General features: G+C 41.3%; 1 protein-coding gene across 7 annotated transcripts in view; it reads left to right on the plus strand.

Annotated features, from left to right (window-relative positions):
- The window catches only part of IQSEC3 (IQ motif and Sec7 domain ArfGEF 3), a 204767-nt gene extending 192915 nt beyond the window's left edge, over positions 1-11852 (plus strand). For 3 of the 7 annotated variants that reach the window (XM_060776752.2, XM_060776753.2, XM_060776757.2), the window contains exon 14: positions 2296-11852. In XM_060776752.2, coding sequence (XP_060632735.2) covers positions 2296-2733 — 438 coding nt within the window. In that variant the 3' untranslated portion in view covers positions 2734-11852. Of the gene's footprint in view, positions 1-76; positions 157-2295 lie in introns of all 7 variants that reach the window. The other 4 variants (XM_060776754.2, XM_060776758.2, XM_060776755.2 and 1 more) reach the window with 3 other exon arrangements.
- Positions 11853-23430: the final 11578 nt, after the last annotated feature.

Below are 23430 nucleotides of genomic sequence, written 5' to 3' on the forward strand. Positions count from 1 at the left end.
GAATACACAGCAGCTGAGGTAAGTAATTCTCCCTCAGTTCAGCTCTTCTTACATTCTCTGTTGTTTCTTTTCTCAGGTTTTAATCAATGCCTCCCCAGCCAGACTGACAATTTTACCAATTTCCAGAGATACAATAAAAAGTTACTGCTAGGACGGGTAATACAACTTTCAAATCCAGATTAAACTTCAAAGCATTTTTTTCAAGCCGTTTCTATAACTGTTAACACATCCTTCATGGAGCGAGCGCCCGAACTCTTGGAGACTAACCTGCTCCTTCCTCATCCCCACCCAACACACTTCCAGGAGAAGCCAGAGACGCAACTGAGACGCTCCCCCAGCAGGCCACCCCCATGGCAGAAACCCAGCCCAAACTCACCGCTGTGGTCTTTCCCCATAGGCTCTTCTGCCCTAGACACTGTCAGGGCCTAGAACACATTGAATGAGAGTCTTCATGTGTTGGAAGCTCAGGCTACAAGTCTCCCAACTTGGGATGGGTTGCTGAGAGAACTTTATTGTTCAGGAGACAGAACTCCACTGTCCTTTCATGGCTCCTTGTTTACCAGGAAAACTCTAGTCTGGGGAAATTCCTCCAAAATATTTAATTTGCCCTACCTTTTTCTTTTCTCCAAAAACTCTTTCTCCCACTGATATCACCCACCTCCATCTCTTTCTCAGTGCTATTTCTCATGGGGGCAAAGGCTGCATTTCTCCATCATTCCTTCCATTTCTAGGCAGATACACTGCTCCATCATTTCTTTCTTGGTTACTTTTGTTTAGGCCTCTTCTCCCTGAGGCCATTTTGCCCCACAGCTTTCTGTTCCCTCAGCCTGAGAGGAAAATTTGCAACCACCAGTGTGCTTGTTCCTCAGCTCCTGACCATGATGGAGGATTTTGTAAACGTTAGTTCATTTCCCTGCCTACTGCTCCTGCCTTGAGAAGGTGGGACAGGCATCTCCATGGCTTCACATGCACCTTTTGCACCTATAAAGACATAAATAAATTAGCATTTTATGGACACAGGACTCTTAAGGAGACAGTTCACAAATATGGCTTCCTTGGGGGGGATTCCAGACTCAAGCAGATAGGACTCCACAGAAGAGATTCTTCTCTTCTTGTTGTTTCTTACTTCCCAATGTCCTGAGGAGTCACATGCTTCCGAAACTCTTCATTTCTAGAGATTTTGCCCATTGCCCCAAAGATACCTCTTTCATAGAGAACTTAATTCCATTTGAGTTCTTCTTTTCAGTCAGAGATTGAGAGACCCTCGGAGCTTTTCACTGAAGACACGACAAGCCCTTTCCCTTCTCCCTCCTCTTACTTCTCAACAGAAGCAAGCATCTCCATTTTCTATGAGATTACCTGATCTGCTGCCATTTCATCAATTTTTCTTTTTTAAAAAAAACCATTATACAAAACTGGATGGGTAGTTTGTGGTTTTTTTACTTTTACTTTTCAGCATACGTAAAATCATTTTCTTTTCACTTGCAAACCATCAAGTGGATCAGAGCGAGCTTCAAGTTTGCTAAAATATGTCAGATTTCTGCTTGTGTGTGTGTTTTTTTCTTTTCCTTTTTAATTTCCTTCTTTTGTAAGCAGATTAGTGAGTCATGTGTGCACCTTTCTCCTCAGAAAGACAGGAGCTAGGAAGAGCTCAAGTCTTTCTCTGAGTGTCGGCAAATCTCTTTTTTTTCCTCTCTGCAAATATATGCAACCTCAATTATCTGCCTTGTTGGCCCATGGATTCCAAGATGATGTAGGACTTTGTAGGAGTTCTAGTCATAGCAGCTCCTTTAAAAAGGATAACCATAAAGCAAAAATAACAACATCTTTATCCTGAGTTGCTTACATTCATAACACAATATGGGACGGGACAGTGAGGTGGGAAGTAAACAGAACTGGAAAGAACCAACAGTTCTAAATAATACATAATATTGTAGCCTAAAAAGCTCAGGCCACCAACTGCTTATACCTTCTCAAGGCAAAACCTCTGATGCATTCTAGATGCTGAATTTGCTCAGTTTGATAGTTGAGGTTGTGCTGTATATGTGGAGAACAGCATCACCGCCTTTGCTATAACGCAACTCTTTATTTCTAGATGAAACATTTGGGGGTGATGCCTGGGGATGGGGTGGGAAGATGCTGCCTACTGGTGGGAAAGAGGGGCAGAGGTTAAGGTGGGCTGTGGCTTATGGGGAAGGATACTGGATGGAGGGTGGAAGGGAAAGGGCAGCCCGCAGCAGCAGACGGGAAGAAGTCTTGTAACATTTAATGCTTCTTTGACTGTTTCTAAACTAGGTGTCAATTCACAACAGGCTTCAAACGTACCAGCACAACTCTGTCCCGGGGCTCGAGAGTGGAATGCAGCCCAGCACGCTTCCTAACATGCCACGGGAGAGGCTGGAGACAGCATTGGTGCCCTCTTACCCTGCCTCGGCAGGGACACTTGTACAGTGCCAGCAGATTGTCAAAGTCATAGTCTTGGACAAACCATGCCTCGCTCGCATGGAGCCGGCCCTCAACCAGACTCTGACACGCTACGTCTCCTCCGATTCTTGCAACTCCACCCCCTTGCGTGTACTAGGCAGCGGGCTCCAAGGCACCCCGGTGAAAATCATCCATCAGCCCCCGCTTCCACCTCCGCCACCACCCTACAACCACCCCCACCAGACCTGTCCCCCCAGCTCCTTGCTTCAGAGACGCAGGTACTCCAGTGGCTCACGCAGTCTAGTGTAGCAGCGCCACCAGCACTAGCCAAATAGCACAGACTTACCCTTGGGACCCTTTTCTGTCTTCAAAGAAAATCTAGTTTGTGATTTATGGTATTTTTTAGTAAAATGAAACAAACAGAGAAAGAGAGAGAGGGTGACAGAGGAAGAACAAAAAGCATTTTAGTAATAATGAAATTACAGTATGTGCTATGAACATACCTAACTCTTCACCGTCTCTCCTGAAATGATTCTTTTTGCAAGGAGCCAGACCTGTAGAAATTGCGTGACTGCTTCAGGACATGTTTGCTGCCCAATCCTCCACCCTTTTAGCTGCACACAAGCACCTTTCTTCCTCCTGAGGCATATGGTCATGCTCTCCTCCCCTACCTCTGATGAGCTTTATCGTCCTTGGCTTCCTTTGCTTTGCGTCTTCAGATCCTCTGTCTAGTGCTTTCCTTACCTCTCACACATCCCCGTTTTATCACCATTACCAAACTCCACCGGTTTCTGACCAAACCAAACCTGACTGACTTTTGGGGGGCATTGACTTTGTTAGTTCACCTTTGTGGGGCTGAGGAGCCGCTGCTTTTGCTGCCAAACCCACCACTGCAGCTTGCTCAATTGGAGCTGAAAATGTGTGCCACTCATCACACATCCTACTCATTGCCTTCTTGGGGGTACTCTCATGGCAAGATGAATGGAGGGGAAATTGGGAGGAAGAAGAAGGAAGAGGAGGAGGGTGCTGCTCCCCACTCAGCAGCCAAACACAAAGATGGCCTCCTCACTTTGGACATCGACATTCTGCGTCGTAATGAGAAAGCTTTGCTGGATGTCAACAGAAATACACCACTTGTAAATACTCACCTTTATGGTTGAATGTGTGTGGACTCTTGCCTGCTAATGGAAGAACTAGCCTGATTGGGGGAAATTTAGAAAAAAATAGAAATTGGATCTGGAAATCTTCCTGGTATGGCAACTTTCTGAAATTAATAATCCTAGCCAGTTGTTCCTTCCTAACATTTTTATTTATTTACTGCTTTTATTTGTATTTTGCTTTTTCTGAGATATATCCACACTCCACAATTATATCAATGTTATGCCACTTCATGGGTCCTGTCTATGGAATCATGGGATTAGTTCATTTATTTTTTTACTTCTCTACCACAGATCTCTAATTCTATAATTCAGTGGAATACACCAGGGAGTTATAAGTCCCTAATTAGATTAGTAGGATGGAGCTATGGAACTCAGAGTGGGAGCAATGTGCTATAATTGTGCAGTGTGAAACACTGACAGACCTGCAACTCAGTTTTGATGAGGCAAATGTAAGTGGAAGGGAGGGACACTCTCAGCCTTATAAACTCCCTTCTTTGTCCTCTCAGTTGCACATCCATCCAAAGGCACCATATCTATGTTGCACAAAACATTGCAGCCCCCGCACCCTGTAACTTAGGATCTCATATTTCCTAGAGCTCACTCATTTTGCCACTTGTGATAAAGGACAAGTGGTTTGGCACACACAGTTACATAGAGATGTTGCCAGGGTGTATGAATGAACGTTCCTTCAATTCTGATGATGGGCAGTGTCCTTCATTGCACTTTAGAGCAGCAGGATAGTTTACATGCAAGACAAGTTGAGCATCCCTTAGCAATGTTGTCCCGCAATAGAAAGGACAGCCTGCCCGCACATGTGCACTCCATCACATGTGATGTCTGAGGCAGTTGCCTCACTGGGCCTGGTGGTAATCAGTCCTGATATATCCACAGGGAAAAAGAGGAAAATAGGAGAGGAAAGAAGTAGGACAGTAACCACATCTGCTTGATATTCACAAAATGGAGTATATGTTATTAAATAGGCTCCAGATCCTTCTCCATATCCACGTTCCTGTCATACTCCCTTTTCCTCCTCTGAGCTGCATGTACTAACTAGTGTCTCAGAGGTTTATTTATCCAGAGCCAACAATATATGTTTACACAGATAGGAAAACGCATTATATTGGATCATCTTCTGGGTAATTCTGCCTGCTTTTGTTGAAATCCTGATCTTAACCTGCCTTTGCATTTGTAAGAGAATGAAATCAAATACAGTTTGTCGAGATGAAACAGAAGAGGGGTAAGAAGCACTTCATTATCTGAAAGTCTTCTTGCTTTGCTATCATGAATATGTAAACAAATCAGATACTGAAAATCGGATATTATTAAAGCATTGTTAGTGTAGCCAGTCATGTAAGCACAAGCCTATAACACACCAGATTAATAACTCATCCTTCCATTCCTTCTTTCCCTCTCTTCACAATGCTCCCTCCCACCAAAAATAAATGGCAAAGTAGATGGGGAGTTCCAGGGGAAAGAGATGAAAACAGGCTCAGCTCCTTGCTGTTATCAGAGATGCTGACGTGCAGAAAGATGGTATTAAAATGGGCTATGGCTGTATTTTTAGAAAAAATATCTTCCCCGCACAGGAGGGAGGAGCAGCATTAATTAGCTTAAGGGCTTTGCTGTTGCTCACTCCATCTCCCTCTGAGGCTTAAGAAGATCAACTTTAGGATTTGGAAATAGGGCAGAACAAGTTTTAAGTCTCTTATTTATGTTTTCAAAATGTGTGTGTTGTTTATGTGGGAGAGGAGGAGAGTAAAGAATTTTCACTTTCTGTGAGAGGTAGAAAGAGGAGGCTGGTGAGCTTGAAGCCAACTGTGGTGGGGAGGCCCCAGTTTAAATTTATCTGGGTATGCAGGTAAGACCTGGGTTGCACCTCAAAGAGACTTCTATTGTGCAATTATCCTGCCACATTCAAGGAATTTTACAGAGAGGCCAGCCACAGTCACTTTACACTTAATGTTTTCTTGCATATCTTTCCTAAGAATAGAGCATAAATTTGATAGTCAAATTTGGAGTTCCAATGCATTGAGAAACTTTTGGAGGAATTAAAATGGCACTCTCATTGCTCCTGCAACTTCAAAGAATTCTGCTTATTTGTTTCTGTCACAACATAAACCATGCATAAAATTGAGAAACTGTGTAGATTTGCTGCAAAAACTTACATTCATAGCCTTGATGCATTATCTTCTCCAGTTTGGATTTTATACAGCAGGAAAAGAAAATTAACCTGCAACCTTTGCCCATTCGATGGTTGCACAAATTCCTTCTTGTAAGGAAAGCTGCACATTTTCTTTTTTCTCTGCAAAAGCTGCCATTTCTGAGCAGAATGTGCAATTTTCATAGACCTAAAAGGCATTAAAACTTTTTTTCCCAAGGGACTAATGATATTTTGGGTTACAGTTTGGATTTTAGAAGTAATGCGTGACCAAAATATTCTTTGATGTTGGTGAAAATCAGTGTAGTGGACATGGGTGTCCAAGGGAAGTGGAGTGAAGGCTGCTCATTATTTGAGTGAATGGCAACTAGATACATTCCTATAACCAGTCAATGGCCCAGGAGTGGAGCTATTCACCAGGACATGGAAGAAGGAGCAGACTTTCATCCACTGGACTTTCCCCTGCTGTACAATGTCAATTGACTACTTCCTGGTCACTGACTAGCCACAAGTGAAGCAGTGAGTACCCCACGATTTGCCATTGTGCAGCTGGGGAAAAGATAATTTACAAGGAAGTACTGGATACCTCCTTGTGTACTGCCAGCATCTACTCCTTGGAATAATTGCAGATTATGGCAGTGGAAGTCAGCAAGAGCATTTTAGTCCCACAAATGGGTTCCATGTAACACTTTACAATTACCAGACTACAGCTTTGGTGAACAATATGGTTTCACTGAAGTCTTGCACGGGCGTTTAGTTGTTCATGTGCAAGGCTAAAGTGGGAAAGGGAAAATGGGCACAGTATGACCCTATATACCCAGCAGCATTTGAAACCATAGTACATTAACATTTAGGAGTGTATTGCCATATTTTCCAAAATGTCCATCCCCTTTCTCAATTTTAGTCATGAGGAACTGTGTTGTAAAACTCACTGCTAGGTTTATCCTCTCCCCTTCACTCCCTGTGATGCCGCTTTTGCCGTCTTCTGCTATCGTAGAAGGCGCATCCATTTCTACATGGTGCATTAGTTAAAGCATGAAAAGATTGGTGTGTTTACATAAATAAATTAGATTTTACTTGACATTTAACACAAAATGGCAACAAAAACCTTAAAGTATTTGATAAAATAATTGTTTTTTTGGATGAAATATTTAGGAGAGCTTGAGGTTCCTGGAAGAGTGAGAGTACTAGGCAATTAATAATAAATCTGGAAGGATGTGAAGAGATTCATCACAAGGAAATTTGCCAGAGATGTTTCTCTTCCCTTCCTATTTTTTTTTAATTTTGAACTAAACAGTATTGGGACTTAGGACTTAATACCTGAGTATGAGAGCCTCAGATCTGGAGCTCCCTTTCACAACCTGACCTTGTGGTATTTTGGTTACCAGAGAGATAGGTACTATTCTTAGTATATAAAGATAGACAAATTCGCTCAAGGCTGGAATGAGATATTTTGCTTCTTTCACCAGTCCTCTTGCTTCCATCACCTTCATTGCTCCTTCCCTAGTTTCCCTAGTGGGTTAAACCCCTGTGCCGGCAGGACTGAAGACCGACAGGTCGCAGGTTCAAATCCAGGGAGAGGCGGATGAGCTCCCTCTGTCAGCTCCAGCTCCTCATGCGGGGACATGAGAGAAGCCTCCCACAAGGATGATAAAAACATCAAATCATCCGGGTGTCCCCTGGGCAACGTCCTTGCAGATGGCCAATTCTCTCACACCAGAGGCGACTTGCAGTTTCTCAAGTCGCTCCTGACACAACAAGAAAACAAACCTTCATTGCCCCTTCCCTAGTTTCAGAAACATACACATACCTAGGGTTTGGGAGGAGAATCAAAAATAGCAGCAAGGACAGAATTTGGGGAAAGTTCCTCTTAATGGGCTTTGTGTTATTTTCAGTCATGCTCAGTATGTGCCTTGAGAAAGCAGACATTGCTAGATTTATTCAATCACGCATATTTCTCATGACTGCCCATGATATAAAGGGATAGTTCTGGAAAAACTGTAATATGAAACTGAAACCATGATACTTTCCAAGATTCTGTTTTCTACTTTATTCATAGCACTATATCTCATAACAGGTTGAACTATCGAGAGTCCATGGGTCCTTTCCAGACATGTAATTCTTTGCTAATTATGTTCTTGAAGGAAGTAGTGATTAATTTTAGCAATGTTCTTTCTACTGCAAGAACATCTTCAAACACCACACCATTTTTGAAAGCTATTTACAGTTCAGGAGTTTCTTTACAAAATTCACACATTTTTTCACAGACACCAGCATTTTTGGTGCAGGAAACATTTTCTGCAAATAAATTGTATTACAATGCTTGTAATATTATTTCCTGTATAGGAAAGGGTATTTCTTCCATATAAATTATGTTTCCTTCATTTCTGTGAAAAGAAAGGTGGCTATTGTACATATTTAATTCATGTATTTTAAACATACTCATCAGCTCAGGATTTTCCAAAAATTTCTCAACACTTGAGAAACATGCCTTCCAACCATTTTGTAAAAGGTTTTCAAATATACTATCATTATCCCATACTTTCCCTGGAAGGTTCTTAAAGACAGCGGAGTCATGGTGGCGCAGTGGCTTAAACCTTTGTGCTGTCTGAACTGCTGATCTGAAGATTGATGGTTCGAATCCATGAGATGGGGTGATCTCCCATCTGTTAGCTCCAGCTTCCTATGTGGGGATGTGAGAGAAGCCTCCCACAAGATGGTAACACATCCGGGCATCCTCTGGGCAACGTCTCTACAGACGGCCAATTCTCTCACACCAGAAGCGACTTGCAGTTTCTCAAGTGTATTCTGACAATAAAAAAGCCCATTCTTTCCTTGGGAGGTTCTTAAAGAAGCTCATAATTATTCAATGGAAGCCCAAGTTAGTCAAGGCTGATGTTTTAAGGGAAATGTATACCTGATCAGTTAGATAGTTCAATTTTAACCCAGTGTCTTTTCCTCTTACATATATATCGCCACCAAATGCGCTTCAAGATGGATGTGTCCCAGTGCTATCAATATTTTTTCAAGGCATTTGGCTGATGTTCCTTTTCCCCCTCTTTAAAGGATTTTCTGTTGTACGGGGAAAATGGAGGAGACTGGACTCCTAGAAATCCTGTCAATGAGGAGTACAGATTGGTTGCGCAATGGAAGTTTTATCTATTGGTATGCACACATCTAAATCTCTAGCCTTATGCAGTTAGAGAGACGGTACACTATGATCTAATAAATTGAACTTCAAGACCTGATATGCCACTTGGCTATGTGTGATGATGTGGCCCAAAGCAATTCACAGGCCTAGGAGATGATTTTTTTCCATGTGGTGAGAACATCAGGGGACTTTCTGGTTGCAAGTCCAAGCAGAGTTTTGATTAAATAAAAATCTGTAAGGCAATCCAGAGGGATAACTTTTGATGCCCATCATCCTGTTTTGTAAAAAAGGGAAACCTATACTAATTGACTAGACAAAAAGGCTGGTGTCAACTAGAGCACAATGTCCCTGAAATTATCTCCTAGGCTTTTGGGGCCATACTGTTACACATGGTTATATATAGACACACACACACATACATCAACTGGTTTCAATGGGACTTATGTACACATAATTTCATTGTTATATGCATTTCATTAACATACCTCTCCATTTCATTTGTTTTCAATTAGAGATGTTACATTGATTTGATCAACATTTGGAAAATGAAGTGCACTCTAAATAAATAATCTCTATCCTTGAGGTACTAGTACCACAAGGGACAGGAGATGATGGGAGTTACAGTTTAATATATCTGGAAAGTGTCAGGTGAGGACAGTTGCTCTGAAACCGTGGTGCCTGGAGGAAGGTTTAATCCTGCAGTCCTTTGCAATAACCTTAGCACTTTTTGTGTAAAGAACAGTGTCCAAATAAAGGATGTTTAACTATTGTAGAAGCTTAGCATCAATTTCTTCTTTATAGGAAACCTTACATACTATATAACTAGTAGGACAGTAGGGATATGTAGCAGAAACTTATTGTGAGTTATGTGCCTTCAAGTCACCTACTAACTTATTGCCACTCTATGAATTTCATAGTGTTTTCTTAGGCAAATGGTACTCAGAGGTGGTTTTGCCAGTTCCTTCCTCTGAAATACAGACTATAGCACTTGGTATTCATTGACAGTCCCCAACCAAGTGCTTACTATGGCCAACCCTGCTTAACTTCCAAGATCAGGTGGGATCTTGGTGCCCCCGGTGGCGCAGTGGGTTAAACCCTTGTGCCGGCAGGACTGAAGACTGACAGGTCGGAGGTTCGAATCCGGGGAGCGCACGGATGAGCTCCCTCTGTCTGCTTCAGCTCCCAGTATGGTGACATGAGAGAAGCCTCCCACAAGGACAGTAAAACATCAAAACATCCAGGTGTCCCCTGGGCAATGTCCTTGAAGGTGGCCAATTCTCTCACAACAAAAGCGACTTGCAGTTTCTCAAGTCGCTCCTGACACGAAAAAAAATAAATAAGAGGTGGGATCTTTGGGGACTTTAGGCCACAGAATTCTTACAAAATAACAGTTTCAAGTCTCTTCACAAGGGAGCCATGAACTGGTACAAAAATATCCAAGTTTACCATGTAGATAGTCTCCAAGGATTATTTCAATAGTGTCAATCACACATAAAGATGAGGAAGGATGGTTTAGCGTAAATATCTTTCTTCTTCAGTATGAATATCTGGACACTCAAAGTACATTAACTCTTAGTAACTGGCTTTTGCTTTCTCCCATGCTTGGAAAGAAAAATAAATCCTATAGCTTGAGCTGTTGTTAGAAATTTTGCTGTAAAAAGGATTGTCTTTAAATGATGTGGCCTGCACCTCTCATCAGCCCTTTGATGGGGCATTATAGGAGGGACAGTGTAGAGTTAGGTTCAGTCACCCCTGCTCTTAAGAACTTAATAGGGCACATTGGCTGGCATTCTGTTAAGACATTATGATGCTATAAGTCTGATGTATAGCTTCAGAATACATTTTTTTTCACTCATGATCTAAAGACGCACTCCAAGCTACCTTATAAGCCACACAGCACTTTGCCATTTCTGAGTTGCTAGAAAGCTGGGAGGGGGGACAATGCAGGAAAATGAACACATTATTGCTCATCCTATTGCTTTCGGAAATGTCATTATTGTGGGTAGGGTGGACTAAGTTGTTTAAAAGCTATGTATTTGGAGTATAACTTTAAGGGATGTAGCTATATGCTATATCTGCATCTCCTGATGCAGGACCGCACACATGCTTAATGCATTTTCACCCTCCTACCCCCGCTCTATTTTCTGTTTCTAATGGCTTGAGAATGAAGCAGATACATCATCTTTTCTTTTTTCCTTCTTCTAAGGAAAAACAGCATTAGTCAGTAATGCAGCAAACAGCTTCCAAATCCCAGTAGAAATAGCGTTTTTAGTCTAACACTGTTATGATCACGTATTATTGTCTTCAAGCAGTGTTTCTTGGAAATAGGAGGAACATCTGAAACAAGCACTGTTCCCTGGATTTCTGGAGTCGATGCCTGCCAGGAAGATTCCATCTTTTAATGAAAGGAAATGATGGAGGGGTGGGACTACTGGAGAGAATTTATATTCAATTGCTATGCTGGGCCATCATAGTATATAGCATTGCATTTGCTGTAACTTTACCAGTGAGGGCAAAGCCTAGGACTGTTGATAGTAGCTCTTGAGTGATGATGTCTGTAACACTCTAGCAGCTGTCTAGTCTGTCGCATCGTCACTGCTCCTTAACAGCCACGCCTGGGTCAGAAGCTTTAAAAAAACTCTTGTTTCATTGAATTTCTCTTCACTCAGTTAATCTCACATGACACTGTCCCACCAAATGTTTCTTTTCATTCTCCAAGCAAGAAAACAAATGATGTTACTTAACCTATGTGTGTAGGCTGTTTGAGAGCACCTGTCTGTCTGTCTGTCTGTTCCAGTTTCCTGCTGTACATATTCTCAAGAGAAGCTTCCTTTGGGAACAGCAGAGTGCTCACATCTAGCAAAGACTTCAAATGGCTAATATTTTGTAACAGAAATAGACAAGATGTATTTTATCTGTTCAATTAATAGAGTTTTAGAAATTATATTGAGATATGTCACTTGTGCAAGTATGTCTTCTTTGCCTCGGCCACAACTGGTTTCTTTCTCCCCTTTCCTGCACATCTACATGGTCACGTGTCGCAAAAGCTGGATGACAGCTTTTAATATAAAAGCCTTTCAAGGTTTATCCACAATATACAATCACTGCAGTGACATATTATTTGACATGTTAGACCACACCTGGAATATTGTGTCCAATTCTGGGCACCACAATTCAAAAGAGATATTGACAAGCTGGAATGTCTCCACAGGAGGGCGACTAAAATGATCAAGGGTTTGGAGAACAAGCCCTATGAGGAGCGGCTTAAGGAGCTGGGCATGTTTAGTCTGAAGAAGAGAAGGCTGAGAGGAGATATGATAGCCATGTATAAGTATGTGAGAGGAAGCCACAGGGAGGAGGGAGCAAGCTTGTTTTCTGCTTCCCTGGAGACTAGGATGCGGAACTATGGCTTCAAACTACAAGAGAGGAGAGTCCATCTGAACATGAGGAAGAACTTCCTAACTGTGAGAGCTGTTCAGCAGTGGAACTCTCTGCCCCGGAGTGTGATGGAGGCTCCTTCTTTGGAACCTTTTAAACAGGCTGGATGGCCATCTGTCAGGGGTGATTTGAATGCAATATTCCTGCTTCTTGGCAGGGGGTTGGACTGGATGGCCCATGAGGTCTCTTCCAACACTTTGATTCTATGATTCTATGTTACATCCTTTGGAATCAGAAATTTGTAATTTGGTGAGCAACTTAGACTGATTTCCATTGCTCTCTATTGTTCAAAAGTTCTTAAGCTATAGCAGTTGAAATGGTTCCAGACTTCTCCAGCTGAGCAATGTGGATATACCTCTAGATCAGACCAGCCTCCTACTCTGCCCAAAACCTCACCTGCTGTTGTTCTCCAGTAATTCAATGACCTGTTGCTTGAAATCCTGGTAAGAACATGTAGTCATTATGACTTGTGTCCTCCATCAATCTGACTAACAAACTTCTAAAGCAGTGGTTCTCAACCTGTTGGTCCCCAGATGTTTTGGCCTTCAACTCCCAGAAATCCTAACAGCTGGTAAACTGACTGGGATTTCTGGGAGTTGTAGGCCAAAACACCTGGGGACCCACAGGTTGAGAACCATTGGTCTAAAGCTACCTGGACTACATCTTGTAGAAGTGAATTCATGATTGAAGTGTGTGTGCTGTTTGAAGAAATCTTCCCTTTTTTTGTTCTGAATTTTCCAGTATCCATCTTAACAGAATGACCCAGATTTTAATATTGCCGAGAAGAGGGGATCCTCTCCCTGTTCTTCAAGCCATGAATAATGTTACAAATTTCTGCCAGGGACCCTAACTCACCCTCCCCATTCAAACAAATATTTTCTCAAAGGGGAGTTTCTTCAGTCTTTTGCTTATGTCGATTGCACCTTTCCACTTTTGCAATCTTCACTAAGCACCGTGACCTTTTAAAAACATTGTTCTGTTCCTTCACATAGGCATATGGCAATCCTATCCTAGAGTTTCCCTGGCAAGATTTATCCAGTTGCCTTTCACGTAGTCTGAAAGTGTGCTTCCATAATTGAGTGGGGGTTTGAATCTTTGCTTCCCAGAGTCCCACTCAAATTAATCAGCTACAATGAACATTATGCAATTCTCTAAAAGCATTATGGAACTGTCTATTTTATTTCAACTCCTTTTCTGATTATCTCCACATGGAATCTGCCTTTTTTTACAGCAGGTGCACACTGGACAAAGGTTTTCATTGATTGTGTTCACTGTTAAGGGTTTTTTTTTCTAGTTCTCAATTACCTGATGTTTTCTCAGAAAGACTGAGTTGAGTGTATATTTTACAGTGCATGTATAAATGGTCGCAGGGCTCTTGAAAATTCTCTTGGTAACAATTTCTGTACCAAAAATTGTGAACTGGAAGTACTGATTGCAGTTGCAACCTGGATTTACACATTGGTAAATCCAGGTTGCAACTGCAACTGCAATCTTATCCATGATCTCTCCTTATTCAATAGTGCATGGAATATGTAGAGATCATTAAACTCCCCCAATCCTAATTTACTGGGCAGCAGCCTGTGCGATCAAAGGGGGTCTGTCCTTCTGTTGATCAGGGTGCAGAAGACACAAGTTATCTCTACTGCAAGGACGAATTGTGACAGGGATCTTTCTTCTGGCCATTACACTTGAGATCACTAATGGTGGTGGTGGCGATGGAAACCTCAGCCTGCTGCAACCTGGTCAACAGAACAGACAACCATGGTTTGCAGCAACTTCTGCCCAGTAAGGCAAGTTTGAGGGGATCAGGCTTATAATACTTAGCTATGCAACCAAGGTTGTTATGTAATTAAGTAGGAAATTCCTGGCTGATGGCCACCTGATGGAGCCAGAAGGAGGAGGACACAAAGCTACAGGAAAACAGAATCCACTTAAACACTACGAAGAACTTTTGGATGGCAAGAACTGTCCAGCAGTTGAACACATTGCCTCAGAGTGTATTGCGGTCTCTTCCTCTGGAGAGTTTTTAAGCTGTTATTGCATTTTGTCGAGAGTGCTTCGATTGTGCATTCCTGCATGACTCGGAAGGCCCTTGTGGTCTTGTCCAACTCTATGAAATGGTGCAAATCATAAGAAACCAGACAGATTTTCCAAAAAAAAAAAAAAAAGCACATCTGTATTTGCATACCACATCATGGCAGCCTTGGACTTTACAGAGGATTTAGAGGACTTTAAAAACAGAACAGGCCTGAGTGCAGCAAGATTATCCCTCCTGCCAACATGCTATTGAAATTAAATGTCTGCTTCTTAGGAGACCTTCTTACTTCATTTCAGCTACTGAAGTTCTTCAAAGAGAGAAGAGGGCAAAACCACAGGTTGGTTGCTTATTTGTCTTTCCCTCACCTGCCAGCCTCCAGATATGGGATCACAATCTCTGTCATCCACAGTGTGCAAGAATGATAAAAACTGCCACCCAAAACATCTGGAAAGTGTCTTAGATCTTGTTTGGTCACACAAAGTTTGACTTACTCTGCTGGTTAGGAATTATAGTGGTTGTAAGTGTCAGCAATGGGTTGAACAAAGCCATTCTCTGGTTTATGTATCACAGTTGTTCAGTTTTTTGCACAACAAGGAAGGTTCGTAGCCATGTTAAGTCTTGAGATCCTATTGATTTGAATGATGATTAGCACCTTATACCCTGGGCCTGAACATGAAAATCCCTGTGGTGCATTTAACTGGTGTCCTTGGAAAAGATGGTATCCCTTTCTGATTCATGGTAAGTTTTGATTGTCTTCTTTTTTACACTCACACACACACACACCAGTTAATGTTCACACATTAGCCAATATTTCAAAACCAGCTGTGTCTCCTGTTCAAGTCAGCAGGGAGTGAATCCATTCAGCGGGAGTCACTCAGAGCTGAGAGAACAGCGAGAATAAAAATATCAAGGAGCTCTTTACAAATAATTCCACGGGCAGCTTTATGATCATTATCCCAGCCTAAAGTAGCACAGTACATTTGTAACACAGATATAGACAATTGCCAAACTTCATGCCTTCTTTTGTCAGCTAGTCATCAACACAGAACATGTTTGGACAGATCACAGTAAAATCCTTTACATGTTATACCCAGAACTTAGTCCCCAGGTAAAAGTTAATTCAACTTGTTGCTGCAGTTTTCAATCTTTGAGGCTAGGATTGTGCAGGGATTTGGAGTGGTCAATTCCCTTCGGCCAATTTGGTTTGGTCGGGTGGCTGTAATGGTAAGGGCTCCTCCTCTCCTATTTGGCACCATGTGGCACAGAGAGGTTGCCTACTGCTTGCATGGGGTTTCCCTGTGAGTCCTGCCTGTTGGGTCAATCAGGATAGAAGAATGCTGTGATGTGTCTTTACGGAAAGGGTCCCAAGAAGGATGCTTCCTTAACCCCATTCTTCAAACCCAGACTCCCTTGAAAGGAAGATACCATAGAATTACTCTGGAGAACCTAGGAAATACCTAGAGAAGTGTTCTCTCTAGACCTTGAACTTGAATCTATGGTCAACATCTGGAGGAACTTCCGTTGACTGTAGAATTGCACTAGAAACAGAGAACACTTCTTTAGGCAATTTTAGGATCTCTAGAGGGATTTGATGGCATTCAAAACTCTTTATTTTTACATAAAATGGCATTCAATGAATTCACATAATAAGCAGGCCTACTGTATGTTGTAAGACCGCAAAAACTGCCCTCTTGGATCAAGCCAAAGGCCTCTTTTCTTTTTGTTGCTATTATGGCTGACTAGGGTAAATGATTGCAATATTTATTTATTTATTTATTTATTTATAATATTTATAGCCCGCCTTTCTCAGCCATATGGCGACTCAAGGTGGGTTACAGATTGGCACAATTTGATGTCAGGCATTCATAAAAGTGCCATTAAAAACAATCAACATTACAATATAAAACATAAATAAAAACCATTAAAGCATATAATCATCGGTGTCATCTTGTTAAAAACATTATCCAGTAACATTGTCTGGCCATTCCTTGTTCATCATTTGTCATTCCATGTTATCTATTCCGATGCATTCTCAAAGCTTGCTCAAAGAGCTAAGTCTTTATTTTTTTCAGAAATCAGGATGGAGGGGGCCGATGTAATATCCCTGGCGAGGGAGTTTCATAGCCAGGGGGCCACCACTGAGAAGGCCCTGTCCTTCGTCTCTGCCAATCGCACTTGCAAGGCAGGCAGGATCGAGAGCAGGGCCTCCCCAGACGAGTGTTCATAGGATGAGATATGTTCACATATAGCACCCACTGTTTCCAGTTACTAATATATGAAGACATCTAACTGCTAATATGGAAGATAACCTATAGACATAATGGTTTATGCTGACTGGAATCTTCATCACCTTAGCTTAATAAAATGCTTATATGGGTTTTACCTGTTCAGACCTAGCAAGAACAATAATTCTTGCCTTCTTACCCAAAAGAATGTATTATTTCAATGTGATTTACATCAGCCTGTCCTTGGTGACACATAAGCTGACATATTAATTGTCTTCTGGACACAATGTCAAGTGAAACTGCTAAACAACATGAATATGGTCTGAGATATTCAAGAGATGGACTGTGTTCCGTAATTAAGACTGAGAATCTACACATCAAGATGAGTAAAGTATGTATTATGCCTTCTGCATAAATGAGATGACCCCTCTTGCCCACAAAGATGTGCCTGAGCTTGAATTTTGAATGCTGAATCGTAGCCAGAGTTAGCAGTAATGGAAAGACCTGTGGAAAGGGGTAAACATCACAACAAAGACAAGCGATAAGGTATCTCACACAGACTCATCATTGCCCTGGGGATCTACAATCCACACATTTGGCAACACACAATATAGATGTTTGTTGGACTGCATGATGCCTGGGTACATTTATTACAAGCATAAAAAGAGGGGGAAAGGAGTCTTATGGCACCTTTAAGACTAACCAATTAGTTCAGTATAAGCTTTCATAGACCTAGATAAATTCTTAAATTATTTTCCTTTCCATTTTTATATGGAGGCAAACTAACATGGCTCTCTTTGAAAATAATGCAACCATGACTATTCTGTGGGTGGAAACATAATAACCTATTCCACAGGAATGAAAAATGTAGCTGGCTTAAAAATATTCCAGTCCCCACTGTGCCTCTTCGTTTACTCTGTTCCAGCAACCCACTCACTTCTCATGATCAGGCTTCCAGGTCACTCCCATTTTAGCAAACTAACACCAAGTAAAGAATGTATTTGTACCTGCCCATGTACAGCTGATAAAATACACAGAGAAACAGTGTTGGCTTAGAAGAAGGCTTGCCCAAGGGGGTGAAGATTCCCTGCAAGCTTGTACCAAGGGAAGGCAGGCAATTCAGCTTTTTCATTTGAGTCCCATCAACACCTGTTCCCTAGGGACACATCACTTTTGACTATTGAGACGTCCAGACATTAACCTGCTTTGGATCAACTTTTTCTGTTTCTCATGCATTTCAGTTCAAACCCACTTCTTCCAAGAACTGAAGAATTGCAGAAACTAATAAACTACAACAATGCAGCAAGATACCATTTAATTAATAAATAAAAATGACTCTCACCTGTGTGTGTGCATTGTCATTGTAGAGGTTAATATTCCCTTCCATTTTTTACAATACCAAAGCCCCCACCTTGCATTTACTCTTGAGATTCATAGTCCCCATGGCCTTTCTTTGGCTGGCGGAGAGTGGCAAAGAGGATCTGAGACACATACGCCATCCCTATAGCCACACACAGAATTATCAAAACATCCATGGAGACCCCTGGAGACACCATAAATTTGCTCAGTTGTTTCATTCTTTGATGGAAGCTCTTCAGGGACCCAGTGCTGATAACTGGCACTGACCCATGGATCACCACTTAGAGTAGCACTGCCATACAGCATCCTGGCTAATTTGCAATTTCCCATATCATTAATTTCATTTATTTAGTTAAATTTATATCCTGCTTTCCTCCAATGAGCCAGAGGCAGCACATACGGCTCTCCTTCACAATCCTGTGAAGTAGATCAGATGGAACTAGATGGACTATCCAAGGTGATCCCAGTGGGGTTTTCCATGGTTCTGTGCAGACTCAAACATAGATCTCCCAATTCCCAGGCCAAAATTCTACCATGCCTTTTTTATTTGATGTCCTGCCCCAAAGTAGATCTAAAGTAAAGGTAAAGGTTCCCCTAGTCTAGTTGTGTCCGACTCTGGGGATGGTGCTCATCTCCATTTCTAAGCCGAAGAGCTAGGGTTGTCCGTAGACCCCTCCAAGGCAACAACAACAACAACAACTTTATTTTTATACCCTGCCTCCATCTTCCCAAAGGGACATGGGGTGGCTTACAAAGGGACATGCCCAAAAATACAGGTTAAAAACAAGCACAGAAAATGCAATCAATTACAAATCAATAAACATCATAATCAGATAATATCATAAAAACAATATAAAAACAATGTCATGGCTGGACAACAAATGATGGGTTCAGGCTCATGATGGGCAGCATAACTGCCATGTGGCCAGCATGACTGAATGGAACAGCATTACATTCCCAAAGAAGTTGTACCTATTGATCTACTCACATTTGCATGTTTTCAAACTGCTAGATTGGCAGAAGCTAGGCCTAACACAATCCGCTCCCCAGATTTGAACCGCCAACCTTTCAGTCAGCAAGTTCAGCAGCTCAGCGTTTTAACCTGCTGTGCCACAAGTAGATATAAGACGTCTTTAATATGTACAGCTCTAGAGTTCTATGAATCTGTAGGCAACCTTCAGCTCTTGGGAGAAGTCATCATGCATGAACACATCTTCTGAGTGTTTTGGCCCTTATGTGTAGAGAAGGCATGAGCAAATGATTTCCACAATTTGATAGCTTGCTATAAAGGTGGTATCCATAAAATAGCCAACAAATTATACTCTGTCACAACTAATATTGCCCATGCTACTGTTTGATGTTTGTAGCTCCTGTTCAATCAATGACTCAAGACCTTAATCAAGAGACAGATCCATGTGGTATGAAGTTTGTTGCAGCTGGCGAGTTTCATTGTGGTGGAAATCTGTAAGCATATGCAATTTGGAAATCAAATGAGATGCCGAAAACGAGACTGGGATTTTAAAACAAAAGAAACACACAACCTATCTTTATCTCAACAAAAAAGTCAAGCCAGGGAAGGAGAAATGCCTGATGAGAGAAGACAGGCTATGCAAGAGCTAAAATGATGCCAAAGGCCTTTGTTGCCTTGGTTCTTGTCGGCTTGTATCAAACCTTTCTCTGATACAAGCGGGCCCAAATAACAACTCCTTCCCATCACATTTTTATTAGATATTGATTTTTCCAAGGATTTATTGCTCTGTATAATATACCTACACAACACCTATCAGTATCTGCAAAGCTTCCATTTTGAGCCAAAGGCTCTTTCATATTGCAGAATTAAACTATACAGAGAAACAATTATAGTGCTGTTATTCCATATTAATTGCCTATTGTTCTGTACCTGGAATCTTGAGATTTGCAGTTGATGAAAGGGCATTTGTAATTTTCAGCCACAGCATTCCAGGGCTTCGCAAAGTGCAAATCCCAGGTTCCATTAGATGCAGCTGTAGTAGTTACAGTGGAATAATCATGTTATTGTTTTTTTTTCCAAAAACAAACTAATCGATTCTATCATGCACAACAACATTTTCTGCATATGTATATATATATCACACAAAATGATATTCTCTATATGAATATGGTGTTTCTGTCTGGAAAACATATATGCGAAAAGGTCATTAAATCATACAAAAAGTCAGAAGGAAGAAAATGTGTGGTAGAAAATGTGCAAAAAATATTTTTATTTCTCCTTTTTTTGTGCAAAAATCAAATCAGATTTGTTTGTTTGGTTTTTTACTTGACCCCTGCTATTTACAAACACCAGGGGAAGGGACAGCTCAGTCCTGCAGAAATTGATTACTTGTTGAGGGCTTCTGAAGTAAGACCATATCGGATAAGGCCAAGGCCTATATATGACCCTTGGATTTTTGGTTGCCCACCTCAACTTAAAAACTTAGGAGCCTGCTTGGCTTTCTACCTGGTCACCATAACTAACATCTCAGATTCATTTCATGAGATATCTGGGATGAGTCTGAAGGGCTAGACCTTCATAGTCTCTTCTGCTTTCTTGCAACTACCCTCATCTCTGTGCTGTTGTGATTCTTGAGTGAGTATCTCTTATCCAAAATTGTTTTGTATTTTGGATTGTTTCAGATTTTGGAATGCCTGTATTTGCATATGTATCCATAATGAGAGATCTTTGAAATGAGCCCCAACTCTAAATACGAAATTCATTTATGTTTCATAGACACCTTATACACGTAACCTTAAGGTAATCTTATACAATTTTTGTATGTATAAAACTAAATGTTGTTGTCTTTGAGCTATCAGAAATCAAAGGTGTCATTATTTCAACCAGCCATGTGTACAATTTTGAATTTTGGAAATCAGTGGTAGCTGCCGTAGGCAACAGAGGGACTCCTGATGGAAAGATGCCTTCAAGACCTCGCCTGGCAGTTAGTCACATTGCAATGCCATGAAAAGCATTGCTTCTGAGTTACTCATACACTTGGCTTTAGGCCAACAGACCTCTGGGAAGGGAGGAAAGCTGTCAGAAACCAGCTCACTGCCTCCCATCCTATTTATGCAATCTTAACATGAGGAGGGGCCATTTTCATAGTTTCATGGCTCAGTGCAATTGGAACTTTAGCTCGCCAGCTCATTAGAATATTGTCAACAATATGAATTATCACGAACATCAACAACATGTTCTCCTGTTGCAATGGTGGGAAAGAGTTGATGCCTCAAAGCATAAAAGTATATTGCTTTTAAAATTATTTATATTGAATCTGGTTTTATTGGATGTTTCCAGCTTCTTTACTTTTATCTGTTTGGCTCTTATAAAAGCAAGACAATGTATGAACTTCTTCCTGGTTCATTTTAAAGGATCTTTCTTTTCCATTGGGTTTTATTGGATGCGTCCAGTTTCTTTTGACTCTTGTCTTGCTCTTTTGCCATTAACAGCAACATGCCATTTTGAAACCAGAGAATATTTTGTTTTTGTAGCAGGGATATAAATGTTATCCTCATATCTGCAGACTGAGCTGCCACTAAAAAAACACCAAAGCATACACTAATTTGAGTTTTTTTCTTCCCCCCCAAAACAAGGCAGCCCCATTTCAATCTCCACTTGAACGTGATGGGGATGCATTTATATTGGAGACAAAGCATCAGGCAGTGATGCTTTTGTTGTTGTTCCTATGTGTCCTCTTTGTCACAGGAGACAATCCCCCACATGAGAAGCATGACCTGTTGTAACAGCTCCATCTTTGAGTAATGATGCGGGAGCCTGGTCTAAGTATGCACATCCCAAGCCATTTTTTTATCCCATCAGTGGCTTTGTAGTAATGGCCCATGGGTATTACACTGACTTTTATCTGCCCCAGAATAGGCACTCCAGATCAACTAGAAAAAGTAATCAATTCCCTTGTTTCCATCAACTTGCAATGCTTTCCACAGCTGTTTCCGCAAGCCAGTATTTTCATAGGACTCTCAGAGCCATTTGCCACATTACACAAACCCTCCAACATTTCACAGATGAAAAACCTGGAGACCAATATCTGAGTGTGGTTCAAAGATCGTATCCAAGCAACAAGAGGGCAAAAGTAATGGAGGACTATTTTAAGCAGAGAAACCTTGGGATTCATGTGCTGGCTTTAGGAAAATACTGAGAGAGGAAAAACAGATCAAGAAAAGCTGTACTCTTGGCCTGTGCAGAAGTGTATAAAGTATGATTAACAATATACATAATATTGCTTGAAATTGTAGATCCCATCTGATTGTGGAAGTTAGGCAGGTTCAGTCTTGGTTAATACTTGGATGAGGGACTGCTAATGAGGATTAGGTGTTTTAGGCTATATTATAGAGGAATATCCAGGGTGCTTCCAGATATACACTAAACCTGCTTCGGAGCGGATTTACGTCCACACACCCTGGAGAAAAAAATGAGCTTTGCCCATTGTGTGTCTACATATGCTCTTGGTAACTTTTGAGATGGCATGAAGACAGCAAAGAACCTCGCTTCCCAAAAAAGCCCTTAAAACAAAAACAAAAAATTACTGGGCTGCCATGATGCTTCTCTGCACATCTCCTGGAATGTACCAATGATGGTGTGGTGGCTGTATGAAGAAAAATAATGAGAAGTGAGGGGTTACCTGTCTGAGAAGGAAAGTAGAATCTTTGGTAGAAGAGAAAACGACAGATGGCATAAAGGACAGGAGGCTGAAGGGACCTAATCTTGTGTCAATATTTGAATAGGCCAGGAGCTATTTGTGGAAGGTCAAAAATGTTGGGGCCAAGTACAAAGTTAATGATTATTAACCCAGGGAGAAGCGAACATCTGAAGATATGGTATAACAGCGCCACCTCCTGTCTGGTTGATGTAAATAGCAGGCAATTAAATACACCTTTTAAATGGAGCAATTGAAAAAACTAATATATTATGAATGTATTGTGAATGTATTATGGGGGAAATTAAGGAGAATTAATAAGGAAAATGCTTGTTTTGGATAAATTGAAGAGATATATATGAAGACGTATGTATGAAGAGAAATATATGAAATGATGATTCATTCTAAAGATTATGTAAGTCCTCTGGGAATGTAGTCAGCTGATGGAAGGGAAAATAGTGGATCTTGCCAACAAATGTTCTTGGCTGCGATTCCTCGAGGACAAACGGATGTTGATTAGATTGTGTAAATGTCAGGATTTTTCTGCGCATGTGTAACCCTGAGAATCATGCTATAAATGCTGGAGCAAATCTGTCTTCCAGTGTGTGTCAGATATTGTATTCTGGACACCCAATCAGGCCTGATTGAATAAAAAGCCTGGAATCTGTTGCTGTCTCCCTTCTCTTCCTTCCTGATTGCATTCATCTGATCCTGGGTAACAAACCTGCTGCTACAAATGGGGGCTCTCCGGGATCTGAATCAACAGTGAAGGAACAGAAACGAAGTCTTTTGAGGACTTGATTGCCACCA

Source organism: Anolis sagrei, chromosome 5, assembly GCF_037176765.1.
Source record: "Anolis sagrei isolate rAnoSag1 chromosome 5, rAnoSag1.mat, whole genome shotgun sequence".
Taxonomy (NCBI): domain Eukaryota; kingdom Metazoa; phylum Chordata; class Lepidosauria; order Squamata; family Dactyloidae; genus Anolis; species Anolis sagrei.